Raw genomic sequence first — 23,904 nt, forward strand, 5'->3', positions numbered from 1 at the left:
AGATTTATTTATTTATTTATTTAAGTTGGGGCTCTGCCTTTATTGTATAGATAATACATTTTTATCTGCTAGGAAGAAACGGTCAGATTTTAAAGTCAGCTCTTTGGATGTATTGTCTCAAGGCTCTCTAAAAGTATCTAGTGAGGAAGTGTGGTAAGCCTACTCCATTTAAGTCAGAAAATTTACTTTTACCTTAAAAATTTTTTGCTTTGGGTTTGAGGATTTCTACAAACTCAATTTTCAACTAAATGTGACCAAGACAGAGTTCAGCCTGGGTCTCCTGTGGGTTGAAGCTGGTGCATTAACACAGGCTACCATATAAAACCTCTAAATTTACCTTTCGCATGGAAAATGTTGTACTTCTAAATATTTCATCAAGGCAGCACTAACTATGAAAGATCAAAGTTCAAAAAAGATATAGAATAAAAAACCTAAATCAATATTTTATGATCTAGGAAGCTACTGTATAATACTAAGTGCAGTTACATATGAATAGTTCAGCAATGAGCAGATGGATGGAAAGTAACAAAGAAATACAGGTGAAGGTATGTGCAATGTTTTTGACTTTTTTTGTGTACTTCACAGGTTTTGTTCATTTCTAGGGTAACAGCTGGAATAAATGGTCTTTTATTAAACCTCTGATACAATTAATTAAATGACAATCGGCAGAATAGGCTCTAAAACTACAAGTTGTCTTGCCTTCTGATTTTTTATCACCTATTACTTTATGCATATGAAGTTCCTGGAAGACTGCCTCCTTTTTTCAATTCATGTCATTATTTGTATTATTGTACTTATATGAGATGATGTGGTAAAAAATATTAAATAATTTTAAATGGAAATTCATGAAAATTGACACAACCTAGACCAGCACTCTGTAATGTGCAATTTATTTCTGTATATTATATAGAATATTATAGAAATATTGTATTATAACTTAACAACTTTAACTCAAAACTGAAATTACAAATGTGGGCCATTTCAGAGTCAAGGAAAGTTAGCTATGGGAATCAATATATCTCTGTACAGGATCATCAGCCTTGGAGATAAAAGCCTCTTTGCCAATAAAAGTGTAATACAGACAGATCTCCCAACATGCCTCCCTCTTACCTGGAGGAGTAATTTCAAGGCCTGAATCCTTGGCACTGATATCCTTTTGGCTCCTGACCTCACTGTGGGAAAAGATCATCCAGAATTCCACTAGAATGGATATGTGGTTTTCTGATGGACTGCTGGCTTATTGTGAACTGAACTGAGATCACCTTTCTTTCACACAGGCAACAACAACAAAAAAGAATAATCAGATGGCAACAACTTTCATTACCTGGTGTTATAGACTGGGCATATCTGATCTTCTTCTAAAATAACAAAATAATCTACAGGTTCAAGTAATGATCAGAGTCTAGAATAGAATAGTTCAGTATGAAGGGACCTTCAGAGATCATCAAGTCTAACTGCCTGACCGCTTCAGGGCTAGCCAAAAGTTAAAGCATTGAGGACATTGTCCAAATACCTGTTGAACTCTGACAGGTATGGGGCAACAACCACTTCTCTAGGAAGCCTGTTCCAGTGTTTGACCACCCTCTCAGTAAATAAACTTTTCCTGACATCCAGTCTGAACCTCCCCTGGCACAGCTTTGTGACATTCCCGCACATCCTGCCATTAGCTCACAGGGGGCAGAGACTGGCACCTCCCTCTGTGCTTCTCCTCCTTGCGAAGTTGTGGAGAACAATGAGGTCACCCCTCAGGCACCTTTCTCCAGACTAGACAATCCAGGTGTCCTCAGCCTCTCCTCAAAGGATGTACCTCCCTGTTTACTATCATCAGCAAACTTCCTGAGGATGCATTCTACTTCTGCATCCACATCACTGATAAAAATGTTGAAGAGGACATCATAGTATTGAGCACCAGGGAATACCGTTAGTGACTGTCCATCAGCCAGAGGTAGCCCCATTTGCTACAACCCTCTGATCTCTACCATCAAGCCTGTACATCACCCAGCAGATCATGTACCTGTTCATCTCGGAGTTGGACAATTTGTCCAGAAAGATGCCGTGAGATACAGTATCAGAGACCTTGTTAAAATCCTGAAAGATTACATCTGCCACCTTCTCTTCATCCACTAAGTGGGTGACCTTATCACAGAATGAGATTTAATGACCAAGTCATTGGCTGGCTGCACGCATGCTGTCTTACTGATGTTTAGGGCATCAATCTGTTTTCCCAGGCAGAAATTTGTTAACGCACAGAAGCATTTTTGTCAGGATATTGTCCTGTTGAACTCTGAAACTTGTAGTTTCAGTATAGTCATATACTGTGCAATTGTTTCAGTATACTGAAACAGTAGTTTCAGTATGTCGTATAATATGCAATGTCTTGCAAAATACATGTAATGAGAAAAGTTTTCAGCTCTACAGAACTTATAGTTTAAATAAGCAAAACTGTATTAATTGTGAACTGAGCTGAAGTGATTTCTCCAAGCTTGAGAGGAGTTGCCATTGAAGCTACAGATGTATTGTTAGGCAGGAAATCCCGTTTACTCCATATCAAATGAGACTTGAGTGAAAATTAGCAGTAATGCACACACACCTTTCTTCTATTCTTCTAATTTGTACAAATAGTAACTTTAGTTAGCAAGTCAAATAGAAGCTGAATGATCATGTATAGAGTTCCTACCCAGGTATTTCTAGATGAAAACATTGGACTTGAAACTAGACTTCCTGAAACCCAATTCAGTGCCTTAATCTGAACACACTTTTTCTAGAAGAATGTACAAATTTTTGTCACTATTCAACATCTAAGGCATTCCTGGGAAGGAGGAGGCAGTTACGTGTTGAAGTGCTTCATATTAATTATCTGTGGAGCAAGGACAGAACTCTTTTTTCCTCAATACAGATGAATAATACTCAGATTGCTCCTTTGTACCATTGTTTCTCATAATTTGATACAGTTAATATTAAGTTATTCCATGCAAAGTGGAATTGTTTCAGCTTCAGAACAAAAGAAGGAATAATTCCCAGCCCATCATCTGTGCTCAGATTGGCAGAGTGAGTGCTCATGTGGATTCCAAAAGGAAAAGAGCAAATGAAACATGACTTTCATTTAACCTGAATGAGTTTGCTTACCATCAAGCTATTGAGATAAAGATTTAAGCCTTCTCTCCTTCTTGCTGATTGAGAAAAGGTTGATATGGATGCTTGCCTTCAAAATGAGGAAGACCTTTCCTTTATTTAGCCCATCAATGTATAAGCTTCAAGTTTTGTGAGAATAATAATAATAATTTTGTATAAGCTTCAAGATTTTTTGTTAGAATTTCATTAAAAATAGGTCTGTATATGCAAGTCTGTGCTTCAGTAGCCTGTTCCTTCCCCCAAAAAAAAGTTTAGTAGCTTACATAACAAAAAGAGAAAAGACATACAAACATTAAATTGTTGACAAAATATCAACACTGTTCAGATGTTTGCCCAATGTCTTTGGCATCCATATAAATCCCTTTTTACCCATGTCTTAGGCAAAATGTTTCCAGTGCAGGTAGCTCCACGTATCAGTTAATTTTTTCACATTCTCCAGTTTAGGCACTGGAAGTCATAGTAAGATAGTTACCAATGGAAAATAGTGCAAATATTTAGATGTACCTAGTTGGGATTAAAGTTTGACAAATATTCGTTGCTGAAACTGGCTCAGACTTGGAAAATAACAGGATTTAAAGTGTATGTATGGGGAATACTGACCTGCCAAAGGCAGGTATCCCTTTGACAGCTAGTAAACAATTTGCTTCTATCAGCAGATTAGAGTAAGCTACTATTGTGCAGCTAACATCTCAACAGTGGATTGCAAATTAAATTCCCACTGGGGTTTCTGAGATGAAATCCCAGTCCCTTATCCTCTAAGCCAGTCAGCTTTTCCTCTTAAGCAACTTAATAAAGATAATGTTCGTATCTGCATCTCATTATTCCTACATTATATTGATACAATGTAATAGTTTTACTTTCTTTGTGGCAAAAGCTAACAACTTAAAAAACATGACTAACACAAAAGCTGTGTTGTCACCTTTTGTCTTCTTTCACCTGTGAATTCTGGAGGAATGATTACATGAGACATTGGACTTGTATAACATCTTTGAAGTAAAATTCTCAAAGCATTAAAACTTTAATGAATTTATCTTCACAATACTTCTCTGAGAGAGATTAATATCTGTTTATATAATTGCCTTAATTACCAGGGAATGAGGGTGACTTTCTATGACTAATTTTCAGATTAGGTATCTAAACACAGGAGAGTCATCATCTCTGATTCACTACAGACTACTTGCAGCTTTCAGTCTGAATCTTTTGCAGTAGTTACAGAGAAGTGGGAAAAAGCCAAAACATTGCTACTAACAGTTTAATGTGAGTCATGAAAAAGTCCCACACTTGGCTAGCTGTAGATGCCCTGTGCAGAAAATAACAAAGGAGGAGACTGAACTGCTTGCAATACCATTGCTGTCCAGCACATACTGGGTGATTTTTCTGAAGAAACAATTGTGGTTTGCATTACTGCAGCAGGGAAAGGCAATAGAAGAGTCTAGAGAAAGCACCCTTCATTTCTGTTTGCAGAATGTTTATGAACATTTTACAGCCTGGAAGATATCCCCTTAATCTGCAGTTTTCTCCCCATCTGTAAGGCTGCCATTATCTGGATAATGTGTCACAAAAAACGATCTGTTTTAGGAAAAATACAGTATACCAAGAATAATTCTCCATTTCAGAATCTGAAAACTAAAATATTTTCAGTGTAGAGACATTTGTTATTCTATTATGACAATTTTTTTTTTTTTCACAGAAGCATTTCTCTTCCTGGTTGATTTCAGTGTTTGCTCTTACTGCCTAAAATCTTATAGTGTATTATTTGCTTTGGTTTTCTGTTGTGACATGAAAATTAAGCTATGTGTGAGGTTATGATAGACAATTTTTACCTGAAGATTATTAGAAAAGAACAAATCAAAACTAATTTATATTTCAGCTGAAAATTGAATGGTTATTGTCATAAACCTTTATTATATTTATTTTGCATTTGAAGTGCTTATAATGAAAATAAACCCAAATCCTTAGCACTCCCACACACACTTCCAAAGCTGATATCCAGTCATATAGACATTGGAGGAGGCTCTACAGCCCCAATATCACATAGGAAATATCACTTCATTTTTTGACCCAATCTTATAATGTAATTATCTACATCTGTCAGAAAAGGATTCTGGAGTTGACAGACCCTTGGTTTGACCCAGTGGGGACTCTTGTGTTCATACCTAGTCAGTGCTTAACAGGAAGGAAACTGAAGAGAAATAGCAGCATACTTTTATGTTCCTTTTAAATGGTCCATTTCTGAGAACTGCAGGCATTCCTTGTATATAATTAATTCTTAAAGTCTATTTTTCCTTTTGGATTCAATTTACTGCATGTCCCCTTCATCCTGTCTGATACTGGAGAACAATAACCATACCATACTGGTTCAACTTAGTGTGTTTCAAGCCCATGGATTTTTTACATATTCCACATGTAATAGTGACTTCAGTCCTTCAGGTGGAGATTTACAGGATTCTTATTTTCAAAAAAATGTAGATTCTTCACCATTTGATGCAACATCATTGTTCCAAATTCAGCACTGGTTTGGAAAGTTGTCTCATTAGTGACAGTGTTGTGGGCTTCTTTAGATGATAAACAGTCTTCTGTGTCTTTTATTTGTGAACCAAGATGGAGAACCATGAAGGACTTTGATTAGGAACAACTGTATCACTAGTTGTAAAACAAAAGTACATTAATGTGAGACATTAATCATATCTGAGAGAACAAGCAAATTGAATTCTAGCACACTTTCATTCCTGATACCAACCAAGAATATTATTTGGCAGTAAATATCATATCACTTGATTTTACAGGGCTACGGGTATTTGGAACATAGCAGAGAATGAAATTTGAACACTCATTTTAATGAAAGTCTCTAATTCTCAATTTGAGTGAGAAATCTGTTCAGATGCTTTTAATTATTTACATCTCAGCATTAAATCATATTTCTCATAGAGCCTAAGTAAAGAGCAGTAATTCCATTTCGCAGAAAATGTCAAGATTGTGACATTTATTTTTGTTTTGCCCTGGAATGAAAATAAAGCATTCTGAAATTCTGTGCAGAAATAAATATTCTTTCATGTCAACTCTTTCAAAAATGTTTGGAAAGTATTGAAATGGTTTGCATCACAGATGCTGATTTTTTTTCTTACTGAAAATGTTAACAGTGAGGCATTTTGACTTGTTTTGGTCCTGGCTAAGTTCAAGAGTGGTCATTTCAGCAGTGGTCAGGATGTCACTTAGGGGTATGTCTGCACAGAAACCAAAGATATGTTTGTGCCTGTTACAGACAAACCAAACTGCGTCTAAACTTTTTGGCTCAGGTATCCAGGATCAATGCCATTGTGATGGCACAAACTCCAGCACCTCAGTGATGACCCAAAGTTCTTGACAGGACTTGTGAAACAATCCCACACATGGATTGTGTTCCAGTTGCACCATCGGCATTGTGGGGCTGGATGGAAAAGAAAGAGAAGGCAGCCAGAAAAAGAATGGGAAAAGATGTGGTCATAAACATGAGGGTGCCCTGACCCTCATGCCCTTTTCCTCACAACTGAAATGTGCTGTCAGGAGAGTAGGAGAGTGTTTGAAAATGGAGCACTGAATTAGCATTGGAAATTTGGGGCATCTGCCTTCTCCCCAAGCCCACTAGTGGATGTGAATATAAAGAGACCTTCAGGTTCAAGGCTCTCTTGGGTAGAGTTTTCACTTTATTTTAAAATGAAAAAAAGTGAAAATGAATTTTATCCTCTGTGATGTGCAAGTTTTAAAAGAAACAACATATGAAAAAAATCTCAGCACTGAAATTTAATGTTTCATTATTTCTTCTAGCTCTTTCCTTAAGGGCTGGTCCCTTATAATGATGCTGACATATCAGTAGAATGTGGTGATGGTTTTTAGCCACAGGTTGGCTGTATTTGTACACAGGATGGATACTTACCACACTGCATTTCTGATATATGTTATATGTTCCTGCTTTAAGGTCATGGATGTGACATTGACCATCTCCGTATCCCTCAACATGAACTTAAAAACAAGCTAAAGAAGTATCTCCAAATTCAATTCTTATTTGGGAAGTTCACTTCCGAAACAAATTGCAAAAGTTGTCCAAGAGGTTTTCCAGAATAGCTGTGTCTATATGGTGGGAAGGTTGACAATACAGATGATCCAAAAATATTCCTTGGATTCTCCCTCAGGACCTGCTCAAACAATTCATCTGCCCAATGCAGTCACTTAGGCTAGGACTTCTGTGTTGCAGTTGGTGCCAGAGCTCTTATGAGAGAGATTCTGAAAAATCTGTAGAAGTATTCTCTGGGAAAAGTAAACAGAACTGATGTGATGCTGTTGGCAGTGGCAAATCCCTGTCTATTTGTTTGGGGTTTTTTGTTTGTTTATTTTCACAATATTTGCAACTGTGTTTGAGGGGGAGGAAGGTTGAGACAGTGTCTCATCACATAATTCCTTCCAACAGCAGCTAAAGCCCAGCAGTAAATGCTGTTCTGTTACTGAGATACCACACACAAAAGTAAACAAACTTAAATGCCTGTCTTCAAAAAGAACTGCTGCATCCACATTAGTTAGAAGAAAACAGTTTAAAAAAGGGAAGCTGTGTTTCTTACCAAATTGCCTCCTCCTTTTCCAGCACAGCAGCAGTTGATTAACCACACAAACACAAGAAATAGCCTCTTCGGTGAGCCAATCAACACACCTAACAGTAAACAAAACTATTACAGAGTAAAATCAGCTACTCTTTTCCATATTAGTCTTGAAAAGGTGGGGAACATGAGGGGAAGAGATGCTTTTCCTGAGGCAGGAAATTGTCCCAGGCAATGCTGCCTTCCTTCTTGCCCTCTGTGGTTGGTGCTGGAGCCTCAGAAAGGCCCACGGAGATCAGTTCCTAGAGATGACAGGGTGAATGAAATCCCCCTTCTCTGAAAAGCGTGTTCTGCCTTGAGTCTAGCATACTTGCTGCATTAAAAGACATTCCAAGTTCTTGCTCAGATGCTATCAAGCAGGAGATATGGCAGTCTGCCCAGATACTCTTCATCAGTGATGAGTATTTAAGAAGGTAGTTTTCTCCCCTTCAGCAGCAATATTCTTTGTCTCGTGATGGGAACTGATCTCAGATGATCCAGAGTCCTCCAGATTGGGAAAGAGGGTGCTTTTACAGCCTCCCTAACCAACTCTGAAGGTTTGCCTGACCCAGTGATGTCTCACGCATTACTTCTACGAAGGAGTGAAAAGTTTGTAGCTTGTAGTGATTGCTGAAATCAGTGTAAAATTAGAGCACTATGTTCCCACCAACATGAATCCACCAGACAAGAAAGCAGGAGAAACCTTCCAAACATTTTCAATTCTAGGTGTACTGTTGATCTAAAGTGATATACAAAAAAAAGCATTTGAGCTGATGATTCCTAAGTGCTCACTCAGATCTAGGAGTTCCTACAGTTGCTTCAGCAACTTCTTTCTCACTACCAGCCTTGTCTTCTGAGCTCTGACCAGTATTACACCAACAGTATTCTTCAGAGGAGCAATTCACCTCAAGCAGAGTGAGTCAGTTGAAGATCTTCATGGCCTATGTCTCCTCTCTTTGCTTTCTGGTGCTTATACAGAGCTTCCACAAGTGTGTCTTCCCAGAGCAAAGCAGGAGTTGTCTGTTTCCCTCATGCTGTATTTACCTGCTTTGTTTAAGAACGAGGCTTCTGGAGTGGCTTGTAATGCCTCCACTTACACAGCTCAGAGAGAAGGGTGCTGGAAGCGACAGTACAAATGCATTGCTGCCTGTCCTAGGAGCATCATCACCGGGGGGAAATCCCAGACAATTGGTGCTACAAGGACAGGCTTTGTGAGATGAAATAAATCAATGAATAATTATTGCAGCGGCAGCCAGCAGCACAGCTATGAGGGCGAGACAGGCAGTACACGCTAATAGGCTGGGGGAATCCTGTCTTGACAGTTTTCATCCTGCTCCATTTCTTTCAGCAAATAAGATGCATCTGTTTGCCTCCAGCTCTCAGCAGACAAAGTAAACAGTCATGCTACAGCAGGTCACAGTGTGACTTCATGTGAGTAAACTGAGCTAATCTGAAGCAATATGCATTCATCCAGCAAAAGGACACCCAAGACAACATGTGCTGAGGGTAGCTACTAAACTCCACTGGCAAGGAGTGTCTCAGCAGTAAGTTCAGAGCAAAACAGGAAATGCCAAGTGAAATTGCCAAGGTGCAACAAAACACAGTGATAGACACTGGCACCAAAATAAAATGACCTCCTTTTATGTAACCCACCTCTCCCTTTCCTTCATCAGAAAATGTCCGTGTAATTTGTGCAGTCATTATCCTTTATTTCCCACACTTCACAGTGTCCAGTTACCACAGGAAATGTAACAAATATTCATGGTTGGCTGCTAGGATTTTGTATACTCCAGACTCTCCCAAAAAAGAATGAGGGCACAGATCAAGAATCCCTTCTGTCTGCAGCGCCTTGTCTTTCGTATGCTGGTTAATAAGATCCATCGGTTCTTACTTATTCATGTGTACAGTGACAAGCTGCTTCACTTGAAATTTTCATTTTGCTGGACGCCAGCCACAGTTTTCAAGGAAATCAAGCTATTTAGCTTTTGGATTCCATGGAAGCCCAGGAACAAAAAGCTTCTCCTCCAGTATTAAATTAATTTATCTACCAGAATATGTTTTCTATCTTTCACAGTTGCTAATACAGGGTGGATGACTGTGCATCTTGATAACTAAAGCCATATATTGATTATTGGTTACAGAAAGTCACATTTTTCAAGAATTAAGAAATAATGTTGGACATTATCCTGGCTTTTTCCTTTTTTTCAGACAATAAACAGGAAGGGGGACTATTTCCTCCTTTTTTGTATACTTATTTCCATAATTGTCTCATATATTTTTGTAGCATTAGTTCTTTTGTGGAAAAGCTATTAAGCTTTTTCTACAGTATTGGTGGTTTCTAATTTATGGAGCTGATCTTTGTGGACCAGGGCAGAGGTTGTTTCTAGTTTAGGGCAGATACATCCAGCTTAGCTTGTGACAATGGAATTCCTCAGTTGAGAGCTCAGTCTAAGCTCACTGTTTAATTAATGAAACGGAACATGTACCTTGAGGAAACTGATAAAAGTTAAACAGATAAAAGTCAAATCAAATGGATCATATCAAGAGGGGTATAAACCCCTCATAGACCATATGACTTCCATTTACACTAACGCAAAACTTGGGAGACTTGCTCCCCCAGTATCATTAGAGACTGGCCTAATACAAGTGAAGATGAAACTTTTACATAGTAGAGACCAAGCAGTTGTTTAGTGCCCCCACTAGCCCCAACCCGTCTGAGGTTCATTTTTTGTCTTTTCTTTTCTGAGGTGGACTCAATATTGACCACTCATTTCTGATTGCAGTAACTAGTCAAGGCGAAGGACTATGTGTATTTCAGTAGATGAGCCAATGCCAGGGAATGTCCTGGGTATGGCAGCTCAGTCATCTGGGCTCTCGGTGTTAGAACAGTCCCTGGCAAGGTTTTGGACCTGGCAGGCTGGTTCCCTTCCAGACAGATCGGAGCATGGTTCAGGAAATGGCACAGGCCAGGGTCTATTCCCACTAGACTGCTTGGATGCAGCTTCTCTGCTGTGGAGGGCAAGAAAGTTTAATAGCTTAGACATGGGTCTCTTACCATTTGCCTCAGGGCCAGAGAACAGTTGTGAGCACATTAAAATTACCAGGGCAGACAAAGCAAGGGGCTGTCTGTATTTACCGTATATCATGAATCCCTTCATGCTTTGGCAGTGCTGCACAAAGCATCCAAGGTAAGCATGAATCTGATCCAAAACCCACTGGAAGCAGTGGAGGCCTTCTGTTGTTATTAATGAGTTTTCAGTCAGACTGTAAATGAGCACTAAATGTTAAAAGAAGTGTTTGAAAAAAGAACATAAGGGGACAGCTATAAGCTAAGGATATGCCTGCTTTTAAAGAAAGGAGAGCAAAAAAATGGCATTGGCAGAAAAGTCAATTACAATCCAACCAGGTTAGTTACTGCTGGGCTTTTAATAACATACTGTTTTTTCATGCCTTGCTGCAAAAAGAGTCTATGTTGATTCCACCTAAATGCTGATATCAATCATCGATTTATACTTTGCTTTAGACTTTATTAAATAGGCTAAAGATATAATTTCCTTATAAAAAATCATAGGTCCTCAAAATGTTTCAGTATTGCACTTTAATCTGTCATCTGAATAGAGCCTATACTAGTTCATTTTCTAATTTCGTGATAACAACATTAATTCAACCTAAATCCTACTTATGAAATAACTGCAGTGTTTGGCATCCTACATTTTATGTTTGAGAAAAAAAAGAGATTTATAGTATAATATTTGGAAATCATAGCTCAATTAAAAGAATTCAAGTTGTTCTTTTGACAAGAAGTTATTCCATGTAGACTTTCAGTGTGTTGGATTTCTTTTAAATGACAGGTAATGATTCAAAAAAGAAAATAAAAAGCAGTTATGTTAAATCATGTCCATGATTGCTATACTCTGACTTTTTTTCTAAAATGAAACTACTATTCATTCAGTACCTTATGAGTTTTAAACTTTGTCTCTTCCAGGAATATTGAGACTAGCATGCAAATGCAGATTTCACAAGCTGCCTCTTTTGTATTCATTTCCTTTTACACTTTTCAAGTACTGTTGATATAATTAATTATGGGTTTATTGGAATATCGAGCTTGCTTGAAAGGAAATAATTGTTACACTTTGATTTGTTGTACTGTGATTAAAAGCACTGTATGTGACATTGCTTCCAGTTATTAACTATGCTGCAGTTGTGGGACAAATTATGTCCCCAGTCCATGCATCCTCATAGTCCATACATCCTCATTAACTGCAAAATTAGTCAGAGCAGAATTTGACTGAGTCAGAGATACCTTTTTGGCAAGTTGAGTTTGCCAGAACAATAATCCAAATGCTATTCACTGTTGCAAACAGTCTGTAGGTTTTCACTTGAAGCTTGCATTCCTTTTATAATCATGAACTCCCACCATGCTCTTACAGCTGATACCTCTCTGTAGCTAGTCTCTCACAAGTAGGCACAGATGACTCTTCAAGTAACATTCAAATGGCTGGCAACTGCTGAGATTCTGTTACTAAAATCTATATATATGTATATATATATATTAAAAAATAGTGGAAACTTCTGGTAGATAATCCATCCATTTGGTGAGAACAGCAGAGTACAAATCTGCACAAAAAGCTTGGGTTGCTGAAGATGTACAACTGTAAGAACCGCTGTTTTTTCTTTCACTCTCTCCTGATGTATTTATTATAGTTCCAGAAAGTTGATAAGGGATGAGAGAGCAGTGCATACTTGTTTCTGCAGGGATTCATGGCGGCAGGGGGAAGCTGACTTTAATGTTGAGAAATGTCCAAATTTTTATATCAGATGACTGAGATAACGTGAGGGTGAAGTGAATTTCAGACCAATATTTAATGGATAAAATTAGAATTGGGGAACTTTCCTATAAGTCTTCATTGTTACCAGAGTGCTTCTTATATCTTTTATAGTTGTCCACTGTGCAATGGCACATGATGTGGGACAGAGCTGTTTTGACAGAACGTCAGGAGACATGTTTATTATACTCAGAGATATTTTAGGTAGTGGGGAGGCAGCAGAGAGAGATACCCCAGAGCAGAAGATAAAGTCACAGGGGATTCACTAGGGACCTCCTGAGGTTCCTTCCAGCCTGGATTGCCCAATATAAGTTTTGCAGCACAGGGACAGTACCCTGGTTACACCTGACTAAAACATTCTGTTATTATCTTATGTATAGAAAAGATTTTCTTAAAAAACTCACCCGTCTTACACAAAGCCCAAAATAAATAAAGAGTTTTTGTTTTTTTTTTTTTGCTAGGGATAAACTCCAGCTTCTCCAGGAGTCTTTTAGAAGTTAGCCAACATATGTGTTTACACTTTTTCCAGAGACTCACATGACTGCTCCAAGAAGGAGATGAAGATGCCCATTATACTGAAAATTAGCTCAAGTACCTTTGTATAATCCAGATTATTTTGAAACAAAATATGGACTTCTTTCTCACCTCTGAGAGAAAGGAAATAAGGCACTGTGGAGTGTATTTTCTCTGTAAGATTCTTTTATTTAGCAAATGAAGATGTGCATTTCTAACAATGATTGAATAGAGCAAATGGGATAACAGATCTCTATTTAGATAGCTGTCCCAACAGGTATGTTGCATATTTGTCCACTACTTGTTTCTGCCAATTTGTGATGATGTTTTAGCTCGATAGCAGCTATCCACAATGTTTTGTAGTATTTCATCTTACACATACAATGGAGAAAAGGTAATCTTTTCTTTTCTTTTTCCAAGACCGCTTCATGAATGCTGTGAAAAGATATCAATGTACCTATGAAACAAAAGACTTCTACAAAGTAGGAATGCAAGAAAATGTCTTTCCACTTCAACAATCAAATGAATTGCAGATGTCAGGCAAATCAATAAATCTTTTGGATATCAAGAAAAATAAGGATCCTAGCCACTTCCCCTGAGACTCTTTATGTAAAAGGTGGCACAATAATTATGTAGGTGGATTATGATCTATAGGCAAGTGCACTGACTATTAACATCTAAAAGTGACATTTCCTTTTCAGACAAATTTAATACAAGCTGCAAAGATGCATTTTTCAGTCAACTTGCTTGTACAAAAGCTAAGTCAGGCATGCTCTTATAATTGTATTGCATGCATTTTCTAGCTCAGACTCCCTTTCTACTGCCTGCCTCAAATCAGTTACTGCCGGTAGAGCTGGCCTAATTTTTTCAGTGCATAGCACATTTGCCTAAATATGCAGTTTATGAAACAGCACCACTGAAACACTCCAATCAGATCTGGCAACAAATAAGGATCAGGGAATGAGGGCAAGGAAGGGAATAAAAAAACATTGAAATGTTTTATTCTGACAGCTTGGAAATGAACTTTTCGACTTTTCAAGACAGCTTTTTTTGTTAGAAAAGGAAATGTTAAGAAAGATTCAGAGTTAGATAACTGAAAGCTAAACACAGCTAAGAAAGGCCTTTTCAATGAAAGGAAACATTTCAAGTCAACCATACTGGAAGTATCGTTTTCATGTTGTTAATTCATTTTTAAAATGTTAGTGCTTTGTAACCCTGGATTTTTTTCAGTTAAGGCATGAAAATTAAAAATTGACCATGCACTCAGCATTAGGTTTGAAAATCTTCAGGCAAAGTATCTGTTACCTGATGAAAAAGTGTTTTTCCTTTTCCTTTGAAAAATGCTCATGTGCTTAGGACTTACAAGGATGTATTGCATCTTTGGGAGAGCTGAGAATGTCACTGAAATTATGGATAAATGCTGTAATGTTGGTTTTAATAGCTAGTCTTTTGACCTTTGTTGGTTGTTGCTGCTATTATGACAAGGCTTAAGAAGACCCAACCGAAAGCAAAGAATAGCTCTTTGAGAGCTGTCACAGAGGAAATATTTCCATTTTAGAGTGCTAAATGAGGGCCTCTGCACCCGTGTCAGCGACTGTGCATCAGACCCGCAGCTAACGCTAGCTCTCAGAGGGGGTGGAGGGAGTTAGGGAAGCTGAAATGGAGCTAGCCAGAGAGGAAACAGAATTCATCTTTTGTCTTCTCTGAAAGAAACCTCATTATGGCAAGGAAACAGGGAGTTCACCACCAAACTTATGGAAAGACAGAAAAGAGACAGAAATCCACCAAGAACTGCATAGCCTTGCCAGTGCAGCATTTAATGCAGTCTCATCAGCCCTTCCACAGAGGGCAGAGTAAGGGTAGCCTGGGATGCCAGACATGCAGTGCGGCTCCCTCCTGCCATCCCCATCCATTCACGGTCTTGTCTCCCAGCTCTGAGTCCCCTCAAGCCTCTGAACTGCAGTGGAAAGCATCGCGTGGCATGCCTGATGGCTGAGCACGGGGCTGACAAAGCCCAGTAAGCTTGGGGCCAGCTCAGGACACTTTGTGGTGAGCTCTTCTGCTCTGTGGAGATGTGCCATCAGTCAAGGGGGGAAGAAGAGAAGAGTTTTGCCCTTCTCTTTGGAGAAATACTTGTGCATTGTATGCAGCCTGTGATGTCCTACAGGATCAGGGCTCCTCTTGGTATCTTGAAGAAATTTAACTAGAAGGCAAAATAAATTTAACGTGAAAACCTGGAACATTATAGAAAGTGATAGTTGATGGCTGGAGAGCCTTGACACATGGTAAATAGTGCCCACATGGAGGCCCTGCTGGCAGGAATCTTGCTACGTATGGTTTTGTATTAAAGGCCATTTCATTTCTTAGAAATAAGAGAAACAAAATAAAGCCGTGTTATAGCTGGTGCTCATATCACCTAATATGATGGTGAAAGACATTGCAGTAATGACAACAGTATATGAACTCCTGTGACATAGACATAGAACCTGAAATAGGGTCAACACAAACACGTGTTGAGTTTTATCAGCTGATGTATGTGTAAAGAGAACAGTACAAAGGAAATTTTGTTAATGCCTTTCAATTTCATAAATTTTAGACAGCTATTGGTGGAACAAAGAAGAACCCTGCAAAAATCACTGACTTAAACCTTCCACATTTATGACCGGTCTAGTGAATATAGTGATTAACTAAAGTAATTTGATAAATTTGGTTTCTTTGTATTAGTTTTGTCTACTTATGTGCAAAAGCCAGTAGCAAATATGAAGCTGACAAGCTTTTTGTCTGTGACAGGTGCTGAAACTAATCTAAACTTGAGGAGCAGGGAAGATCCAAATGCATCAGATATTGGATCAGAAACCCAGGATAAAAATGCAAATAACCATGGAACTCAGTCATCTAATCCACTGTCCAGTTCTGTGACTGCTGAAAATGGAAATTCAGTATCAAATGGTAAGCATTTTTTAATCCCAAAGCTCTTCTAACATAAAATTGCTGAAGTGCATCTTTCAATGAGCTTTTTAAGATATAGTCAAGCTGGATCTCCTCAGTTGTGAAATATCTGTGTTTCTGGAACTGGCTTAACTTCATATGTATGAACTGATAAGCCCCTCTCCAATAAAAGCTGAATGTGAAGAAAATAAAACAACTTCTGACAAGGAATTTGTAATTACCTCAGCTCCAAGTCTGTAAGTAACCCAAGGCATGGAGAACAGAGATTTGAGACTTTTGACCCTATAATCAATAAAAATTGGACAGCAAATGGAAAATCAGAATCTCCCACTGGTGCAAGTGCCTTGCTAGTGAATGGCAAATTGTTTATAATTGCAATAAGATGATCAAAATGGGGCAAGAACAATGACCAAATGAAATCTTTCAAGGTCCTATAAACATAATCCTAAGGATATAACACCTCTGTTGCATAAAACCATATCATACAAATACACAAGTATGGTATGAATATAAATAAGACAAATAGAAAGTATTTATTTCAATGGGATGTGGAGGAACAAGTGTTTTGTCAAAAACTTCAAAAAATGCAAAAGCTTTGAAATGAAAAAATCAAGCTTTATTATTTGAAATGAAGCATTTCAAAATTAAATAATTCTTTTTTTTTTTTTTTTCCAAGAAAATTTATTCTGCCAAAATAATTCTTCCTGTTCTCTCTGATAATCAAAGCAAAAAATTCTTCCAGTCTGAGTTACAGGAGTGTAAAGGTGCATTCATTCCTGTGTGGAACTGGGAACGCACTGTAATAGAAGAAAAAGGCATCTTTGTCCATTCTAACTTTTCCCCATTTGTATCAATATAACAATTTAGGGAGGAGGGAACATATTTTTGATATGTATAACAGTCAGACTGTTATAGCAACACAAAATCTGTGGGTAGAGCAAGGCTTTGATTCTTTTCTATGTAGGATTTTAATCATATATTCTGATGTCCTAATGGGACCTGTGGGAGATCAGCTTTTTATAAGAGCAACCATTTTATCCCCAGATCCCTTAACTGGGAGTTTAATCACAAGAGCTGTGTTTCTTTCAGCTTAGAAATGAAGTGATGATTTATGTTTATAATTTGTGATGATTATAGTTGAGTTAGTAAATGATCGCAGTTACTGAAATAAATGGTCATTGCTTGAATAAAAGGCCAACTAGTAGGCGAGATGTGTGCTTATTATTATTTGTGTGAAGTTTTTTATTAGTGTATTTGCAACTGCTAGTAGCCAGGGCTATTATTGATAATACACAGTATCTATTATGCATAAACTAATTATTTTTAAACTATTGGTAAACGGAAAGTTTAATCATAAAGGTGTAATGTTGTGCAGTGGAATTTTCCAGTAAGATATTTTTTCCATTAAGAAACACTGATTCATCAAACTCAGAGTTTCAATGGAAGATTGCCAATTTTGATGCAGCTTTCATAAGGAATGGTTTTGGTATTTACTGTATACTATGAGCAGAAAAAACGTCCCTTTAGGTCTTGTGGTATCCCACTGGGTAAGGAATTAACATTATTTGTGATATTATAAGGTTCAAATCTACACTTTGTCTATCAGACTGTTCTAGAAAAGCTTTAGTTTTACCCTGATACAGACCAAAATCAAAAAATAAATTTTGTGGTACAGAATTCTAGTTTTCTAGATAGCATTAATAATAATTGAAAAAATTAACAGTATGGAAAACTTCAGTGTACTTAGATTACATGACCTGAAAAAGAGCTTGCCAGTTTGCTTAAAAGAAAAAGTATTCCTTCCAGGATTCATCATGATTTCAAAATCTGTCTTTTCAGATATCTCTAGGTTAACACTAGTATTTTTTAATGTGTCATAAGATATTTCCATGTTAAATACTTTTTCATTTCTGTTAGTTTATACAAGCTAGCTTTCAGGAAAATAAAACTTGAAATGTATTATTAATTAGTTGATGCTGAGATTACAAAACTCTTGAGCATACAATAATTTGCTTCCCACTGTTACACAGTGGAACTATATACTCTACTTTTTATTGTTAGAACTAAAATCCAGATTCATGCGTTACTCAAGTGAGTTAATACAGAGGCAATTTTTTAAATATGACTAGTCGTTTGCTGTCATGAATGAAGCGAAGTGTCAGCACCACTTCTCTGAAGCATCATGAAACTTAAATTCACTATGGTCATAAGGATAATCAACTTGACCAAGATGTTAATCTTCTAATCTGATGAATTCTTTAGAAAACCATTAGTAAGCAGCTAAAAAGCTAGCTGGCTCAGCTTCCAAATAGATTAATGCTGTGTTGCTTTCACAAGCTGAGTTTAATATCTGGCACTGCTGTTTGCTTGGAATTTTAATAGAAGTTTCTTTTTCATTTTATGTAAAGTAATCCTCTTCTTCTTTAGTTTATCTTTAATATTAGTAGTAACAGTTTTCTACACCTCTGTGCTATGAACGTAGTACAGAGTACTTTTTTAGTTTTCTTCCACAAACCTTCCATATCTACAGAGTTTTGTTCTAAAAGAAAGCTTTTTTTTTTTTCTTCTACTTTCTTGTCCAAGCACAAAGAGTAATTATAAAGCTTATAGTAATCTTTTATGTTATACATGACACTTTTTTACCCCCAGTGGAGTGTGTTGTAGAGGTACTTAACCCAGTGTGATCCAACTGAAAACTGAAGTAGCTACTGTACAGATGACACTGTCCTGTTGGACCAAAGGAGACCACTCTGGCAGCATTGTGCTGCATCCTGCCCAGCGGTCGTACAGGCACGCACTTAACACCGTGCCATTCATGCATCCAGCTCCATTGTCACCCTGCTATCTCTCAAAGGAAGGCTCTCTGGTTATTCCTCTTCCCTTCAGTTATAACCGAGGTCCCCTGTTCGTGGTGAGGAGATACACGTGAGAGGAGTCACTGTCTAGTTTATGCTGATCAGCATAGGAGTAGCTGTCAAGAACCTGTCAGTTTCCCCAAGAGTCTTACACATTATTCTGGTGAGGGGATTAGTCTCATCTAAGTTCATCTGTCAAGAAGGTAGCCATTCTGTCTAAGCGGGTCACCTGTGGACTACAGTTTGCTGTACATTTTTTTGAAACTTAACCCCAAATCTTAGATTTAGGCCACAGGTTCTCATCTGTACATAGAATGGGAGAAGCGTCACAGCAGACAACCTGACAGAAAAGGGGCATGTCCCCATGACACAGGCTACATGCTGTTGAGTGCAGAGTCTTACATCACCTCCTTGCCTTTCCTGGTGATGCCTCTTTTACACTGTAGCAGCCAATGTGTCGAGTGGAGCTTATCAGTAGATCGAACCTGTGTGTGGATACGGAATCATGGAGAAAGGTAGAAGGTTTGGGTTATGATTTGTGGTCACAGTTGTAAAGATCCAGAGCATCTTTGATGTTGCTGTTGAATTGCAAAATATGCTGGAGGTCAGGAGGTGCAGGCCCCCCAGTTCTGGGGAAGTGGAGCCTTTGAGACTAGAGGTTCTCTGGAACCACAGAAGCACGTCTAGATGTCCAGTGGTCTAGATCTCGATAATTTTGAGATGCAAGCCATTTATCTGAAGGATCGTAAGAGCAGCATATGAGAGCAGGGCAGGCATGGGAAGAAGGGAGTGTAGTAAGAAGATCAGAGTTTGAGTGTGGGACCTTCCTTTGAAGCAGTATGGAAAATGCATTATGGGGGCAAGTGAGTAAAAGATTGTATTTCTAGTTTGAAGATACATGTTGATTGGGACAAGGCTGTATTCTTATTACATGAAAATAATGGAATACATTTCTTTTGTTTAACTTCCCCAGTCACAGATTATTGATTGAATCATATTCCCTGCTGTCATTGTCACCAACATGTATAATTTCAGTAACCTTACAAAGCAGAATTTTTCCAAAAAAATCACAATTAGACTTACTTTGGGTAACTCGAAAGTAGTTTCAAGAAATCCCAGTCCTTATGTCATAATTTATGCTCCAGCCTGAACCTCTCATTAAATTATGTTCTTGTAGTTCTATGCTGCCCCTGCTAAACTGATGCTTCCAACCTTGTGCTGAATTAAGCAAGGTCTTATTCAGTGCACAGCTGTGGTATCCTAATATTTACTTAGGTGTACGTAAAGGAAAACTTTTAGAGTTCGATCAACTACTCCATTTATCTTTCCGAACTCCACCAAGCCTCTGCTTTCCATGTCTGTGCTGACGTGCTGTTGCTGTACATGGAAACTTTACTTACTTGATAAGGCTGCTTATCAAAGTGCTTTTCGTAGGAATAAACAGAAAATCATTGATAACCTTATTATTAGCTCAAGGCTGTCATGCACCATAGATCCTAAAGTGTATGAATACAGTGCAAAAGCAGTATCTTTTCCAAAAGGATATTGCTGGCCTAGGAAAGTTTTTCATTCATTTATGGTGTCTAGAATCATGAAAATATTTTACAATATATATTGTATTTGAGTTAAATTAATAACACATACTTTAAAAGGCATTTTGAATTAAATAGTAGACTTTTTATTGTTGTTTGAGATATATACAAAATGAATCCATGTGAATACATAGTTCAGGAACTAATTAAAAAAAAAAAAGGATTTGGTTTGTGTTGACAAAAATGGATTTTTGGGGGGAAATTCCAAATAAATAAAAACATTTATTTCAAATATCTCATTTGTCAAAAAATATGTGATTTTGCTGAGGAGAAATTTACAGTTGTAGGATAGGGATTGCTTACTGACTTTAATAAATGTAAGAAAGGAATAGGGGTAACATATGTTTTACAAACCTAGAATGCTGGAGACCACAAGTATCAGACCTTGCTCCAATATATACCTTAAAAATGAAAGAACTGTAACTCAAAATAATGGGTAGTTCAAAGCAATGAGAGAACAGGGTCAGATGTCCTCTCTGCATCAGGCAGAACAGGACTGAAGTGCTGGATTCTCACAAGATTGGTCCTGTCTCCAGAGCTGCAAGCAGGGCTTCCACCATTTCACTGCCTTTGTGTGTCCAAAAGAAGTCCAGATGATGTGAATCTGTAGAAAAAGATCCAAATAGTTTACACAAACTTCATTCAGAAGAACAATATAAATAAAGCTGCTGTCCTTATCTACAGAGTTGAGGAGATACACCAGTGTTAGGGGAAAACTAAAAATGAGAAAGAGGCCAAAAGAGAGTAAGGATCATTCACTCTCTTTAAAACTTTTATTTCTCTCACAGAAACAGGTTATTTTATGAGACTTTTCATGCAACTTATATTTACGTGAGTTAAATCATATATTGCTAACCATATAAGAGTTAATATTCATTTATCAAAATAAAAAAGTAAGTATTTTTAATACAGAAGATAGAGGTTTGTAGGACAAGCATATTTCAATAGAGTGTTTTTATGGTAGTTTCATGATTGAACAAGAAACTGAACAGGAACATGAAACTGAACTATGGGTAGTACAGTACATAATCTCATAATTAGTTTAGGATTCATTGCATTTAACTTTGAATTGTTTCCATCACAATTCTGAGTATGTTGTGTATAATATACAAACAGTAGGATTCGCTTCATTTTTGTTTATCTCACGGTTACATATCTATTCCCAGATTCAGCTTCTCTAGTTTTAGCCACCCAAAAGGTAGGTAGGTACCTAGTCTAATGTAATAGCTATGGGAATGGTCTTCCCACTCCAGCAGAAGTGATGGGGAGGTGCTGGCCATGAGCCCTGCTCTAAGGTCACTATGCAGAGGTGCTTGTTTCTCTTGTCTCCAGAGGGAGACTGCCTGGCTCTTTTACACTGGATGACTGCTTTTTACACGGCTAAATTTAGAGCGTCTAATTCCCATATGGAGAGTGCAAAATAAGTAAAAAATTATACAAAACAAACAAACAAAAAAAAACACTATACTGATGAGATGAAGTTGTAACTCCTGGAGCTACTCTCGACTTCCCTTGCAACTAGAGACATTAATTCGAGAGCAGACCACGGACCTGTTTTCCATTCCCTTTGCATTGCTTCTGTGACGAAAAGGAGCCAGGGGAAGAGGCAGGGGTTTCTGCATTGCAGGAGGAACCCCTGGCCAGTGTATAGGTAAAGTGCTATTTGTAGGCTCTTTCAGTACAATTGCTCCTTCTGTAAACCAGCATGCATACCTATGATACTATTTATGCTTGATAAACAATAATATATCCAGCTTCAGTAAGCATGGAAATAACAAAATACCCAGGCAAATGTGAGATGTATTTCATTCTTTTGCAGTAAAACACATCAAGGTATTTTGAATCTTTTGTTGAAATCAGCCAGTGCATAAATGTCAGATTATAAATTATTATTGTTCTGCTTTAGGTTTACCAGAGGAAAATGAATATTCAAGACTGTCAGCCAGCAGTACAGCAGGCTCATCGATTCAAAGACATAGAGAGAGCCACACTACTCAGGTAAAAATGTAATTGATGGTCTAATGGAACCAGTGAAAGAGAGTAATTTTTACTCCATAAGAGAGTAAAAATTTGTACTGCCTGCACCGTGAAAGCTTTATTGATTCAAATCTATGTGTTGGGTGTTAAAAAATGCAGACTTCTCTTACAGGCTTGTACTGAGCTAAGGACAATGATTAATATACTCTTTTCTTTTTTTTCCATTGTGAAGATAACCATACTGCATGATTAAAATCAAAATATCAGTGTCAATTTAAGCAACAATAGGTCCTGACATATTGTGAAGCTTACACTTTGTGTATATTAAAATTTCTGTTTAGCTAATGCCACTTAATAGTAACAACACAGAATTTTTTGATGTGCATAAAATGAACAAAAAGGAACAAATTTTTTCATAATACATTTTCTTATTTCTTTACTTTAGCATTTTATATATAAACACTTTACTTTCTAAGTACCCAATTGAGGCATTAAGGCATTGAAGCAATTTAATTTTATTTCACTTAAATAGCATTAGTGTATTTTCTTGTTATCTTAATGTCTTCTTTTCCTAAAACGGTGTTTCTGACTCTTTTTTTTTTAATGTGAGATTGTAAGAATTTTACCATAAAGCTAAATATTGTCCAAAAAGAAAATATTTTGGAGCTGAGAGGAATTTCCTCAACAGAAACCTCTCAGCAACCAATGCTACAGTTTCCAAAATATTCTACCAGAAGGTAAGGGAAGTGCTTTATCACACTTAAAAGCTGTTTTTTTATGTTTGTTTGTTTGTTGTTTGTTTTTCTCTGTGGCAGACGGATGAGATTTCATTACGATAACCTGGCCATAACAAAGTGAATGAATCCTTGTCCATTGGCTCCAACAGGAAAGGGATTCAACCTTCAGCATCATATTAGGTGTTAACATAACTTTGAAAAACAGTATTTTGCAACTGATTAAATATGTAAGCAAAGTAGCACAGAAGTCTTCACATTTTGTTTTTATGCCCCACTGCCCAAAGCACAGACAAAACTGCATCACTTAACTCTGAACTGAAGAATTGTGCCAAGGCAGTACTCAACACTTTGCTGATCTCATCAGATATATGACAGCCCTGCCAGAACTGCACTGGCACACACAGGCACATACCTTCCCTGTGCAAATGAACAAATCTTTGCCATCACTACACCCCTCTGACAGGCCTACTATCTCCAGGTCACCATACTGTAAGAGGGTATGGGATTATAAGGACAACTGGAGATGGTATATTTATACATTTCTGATAAACAACCAAATCCTTATCGGGCATGAGGGTGGCCAAGGAGCACTCTCCAGTGAATGAAAATCCCAAATCTCAGACATTGCTGCAGTGATAAACCTCACACAGTGAGACAGTCATTGTGGAGAACTTTACACCTCTGTTGCAAAAGGGCTTGCCTGGGATCAAGGGGGC

At 37.6% G+C, this 23,904-nt stretch overlaps 1 protein-coding gene across 5 annotated transcripts in view; it reads left to right on the top strand.

The window, feature by feature from the left end:
• The window catches only part of MYO16 (myosin XVI), a 386,560-nt gene that overhangs the window by 345,011 nt on the left and 17,645 nt on the right, over positions 1–23,904 (top strand). For 4 of the 5 annotated variants that reach the window (XM_080577669.1, XM_080577670.1, XM_080577668.1 and 1 more), the window contains 2 exons: positions 15,869–16,027; positions 22,381–22,472. In XM_080577669.1, the coding sequence (XP_080433795.1) occupies positions 15,869–16,027; positions 22,381–22,472 (251 nt within the window). Of the gene's footprint in view, positions 1–13,498; positions 13,711–15,868; positions 16,028–22,380; positions 22,473–23,904 lie in introns of those variants that run through there. The other variant, XM_080577671.1, reaches the window with a different exon arrangement.

The sequence above is a fragment of the Anser brachyrhynchus genome (assembly GCF_964034855.1).
Source record: "Anser brachyrhynchus genome assembly, chromosome: 1".
Lineage (NCBI taxonomy): Eukaryota > Metazoa > Chordata > Aves > Anseriformes > Anatidae > Anser > Anser brachyrhynchus.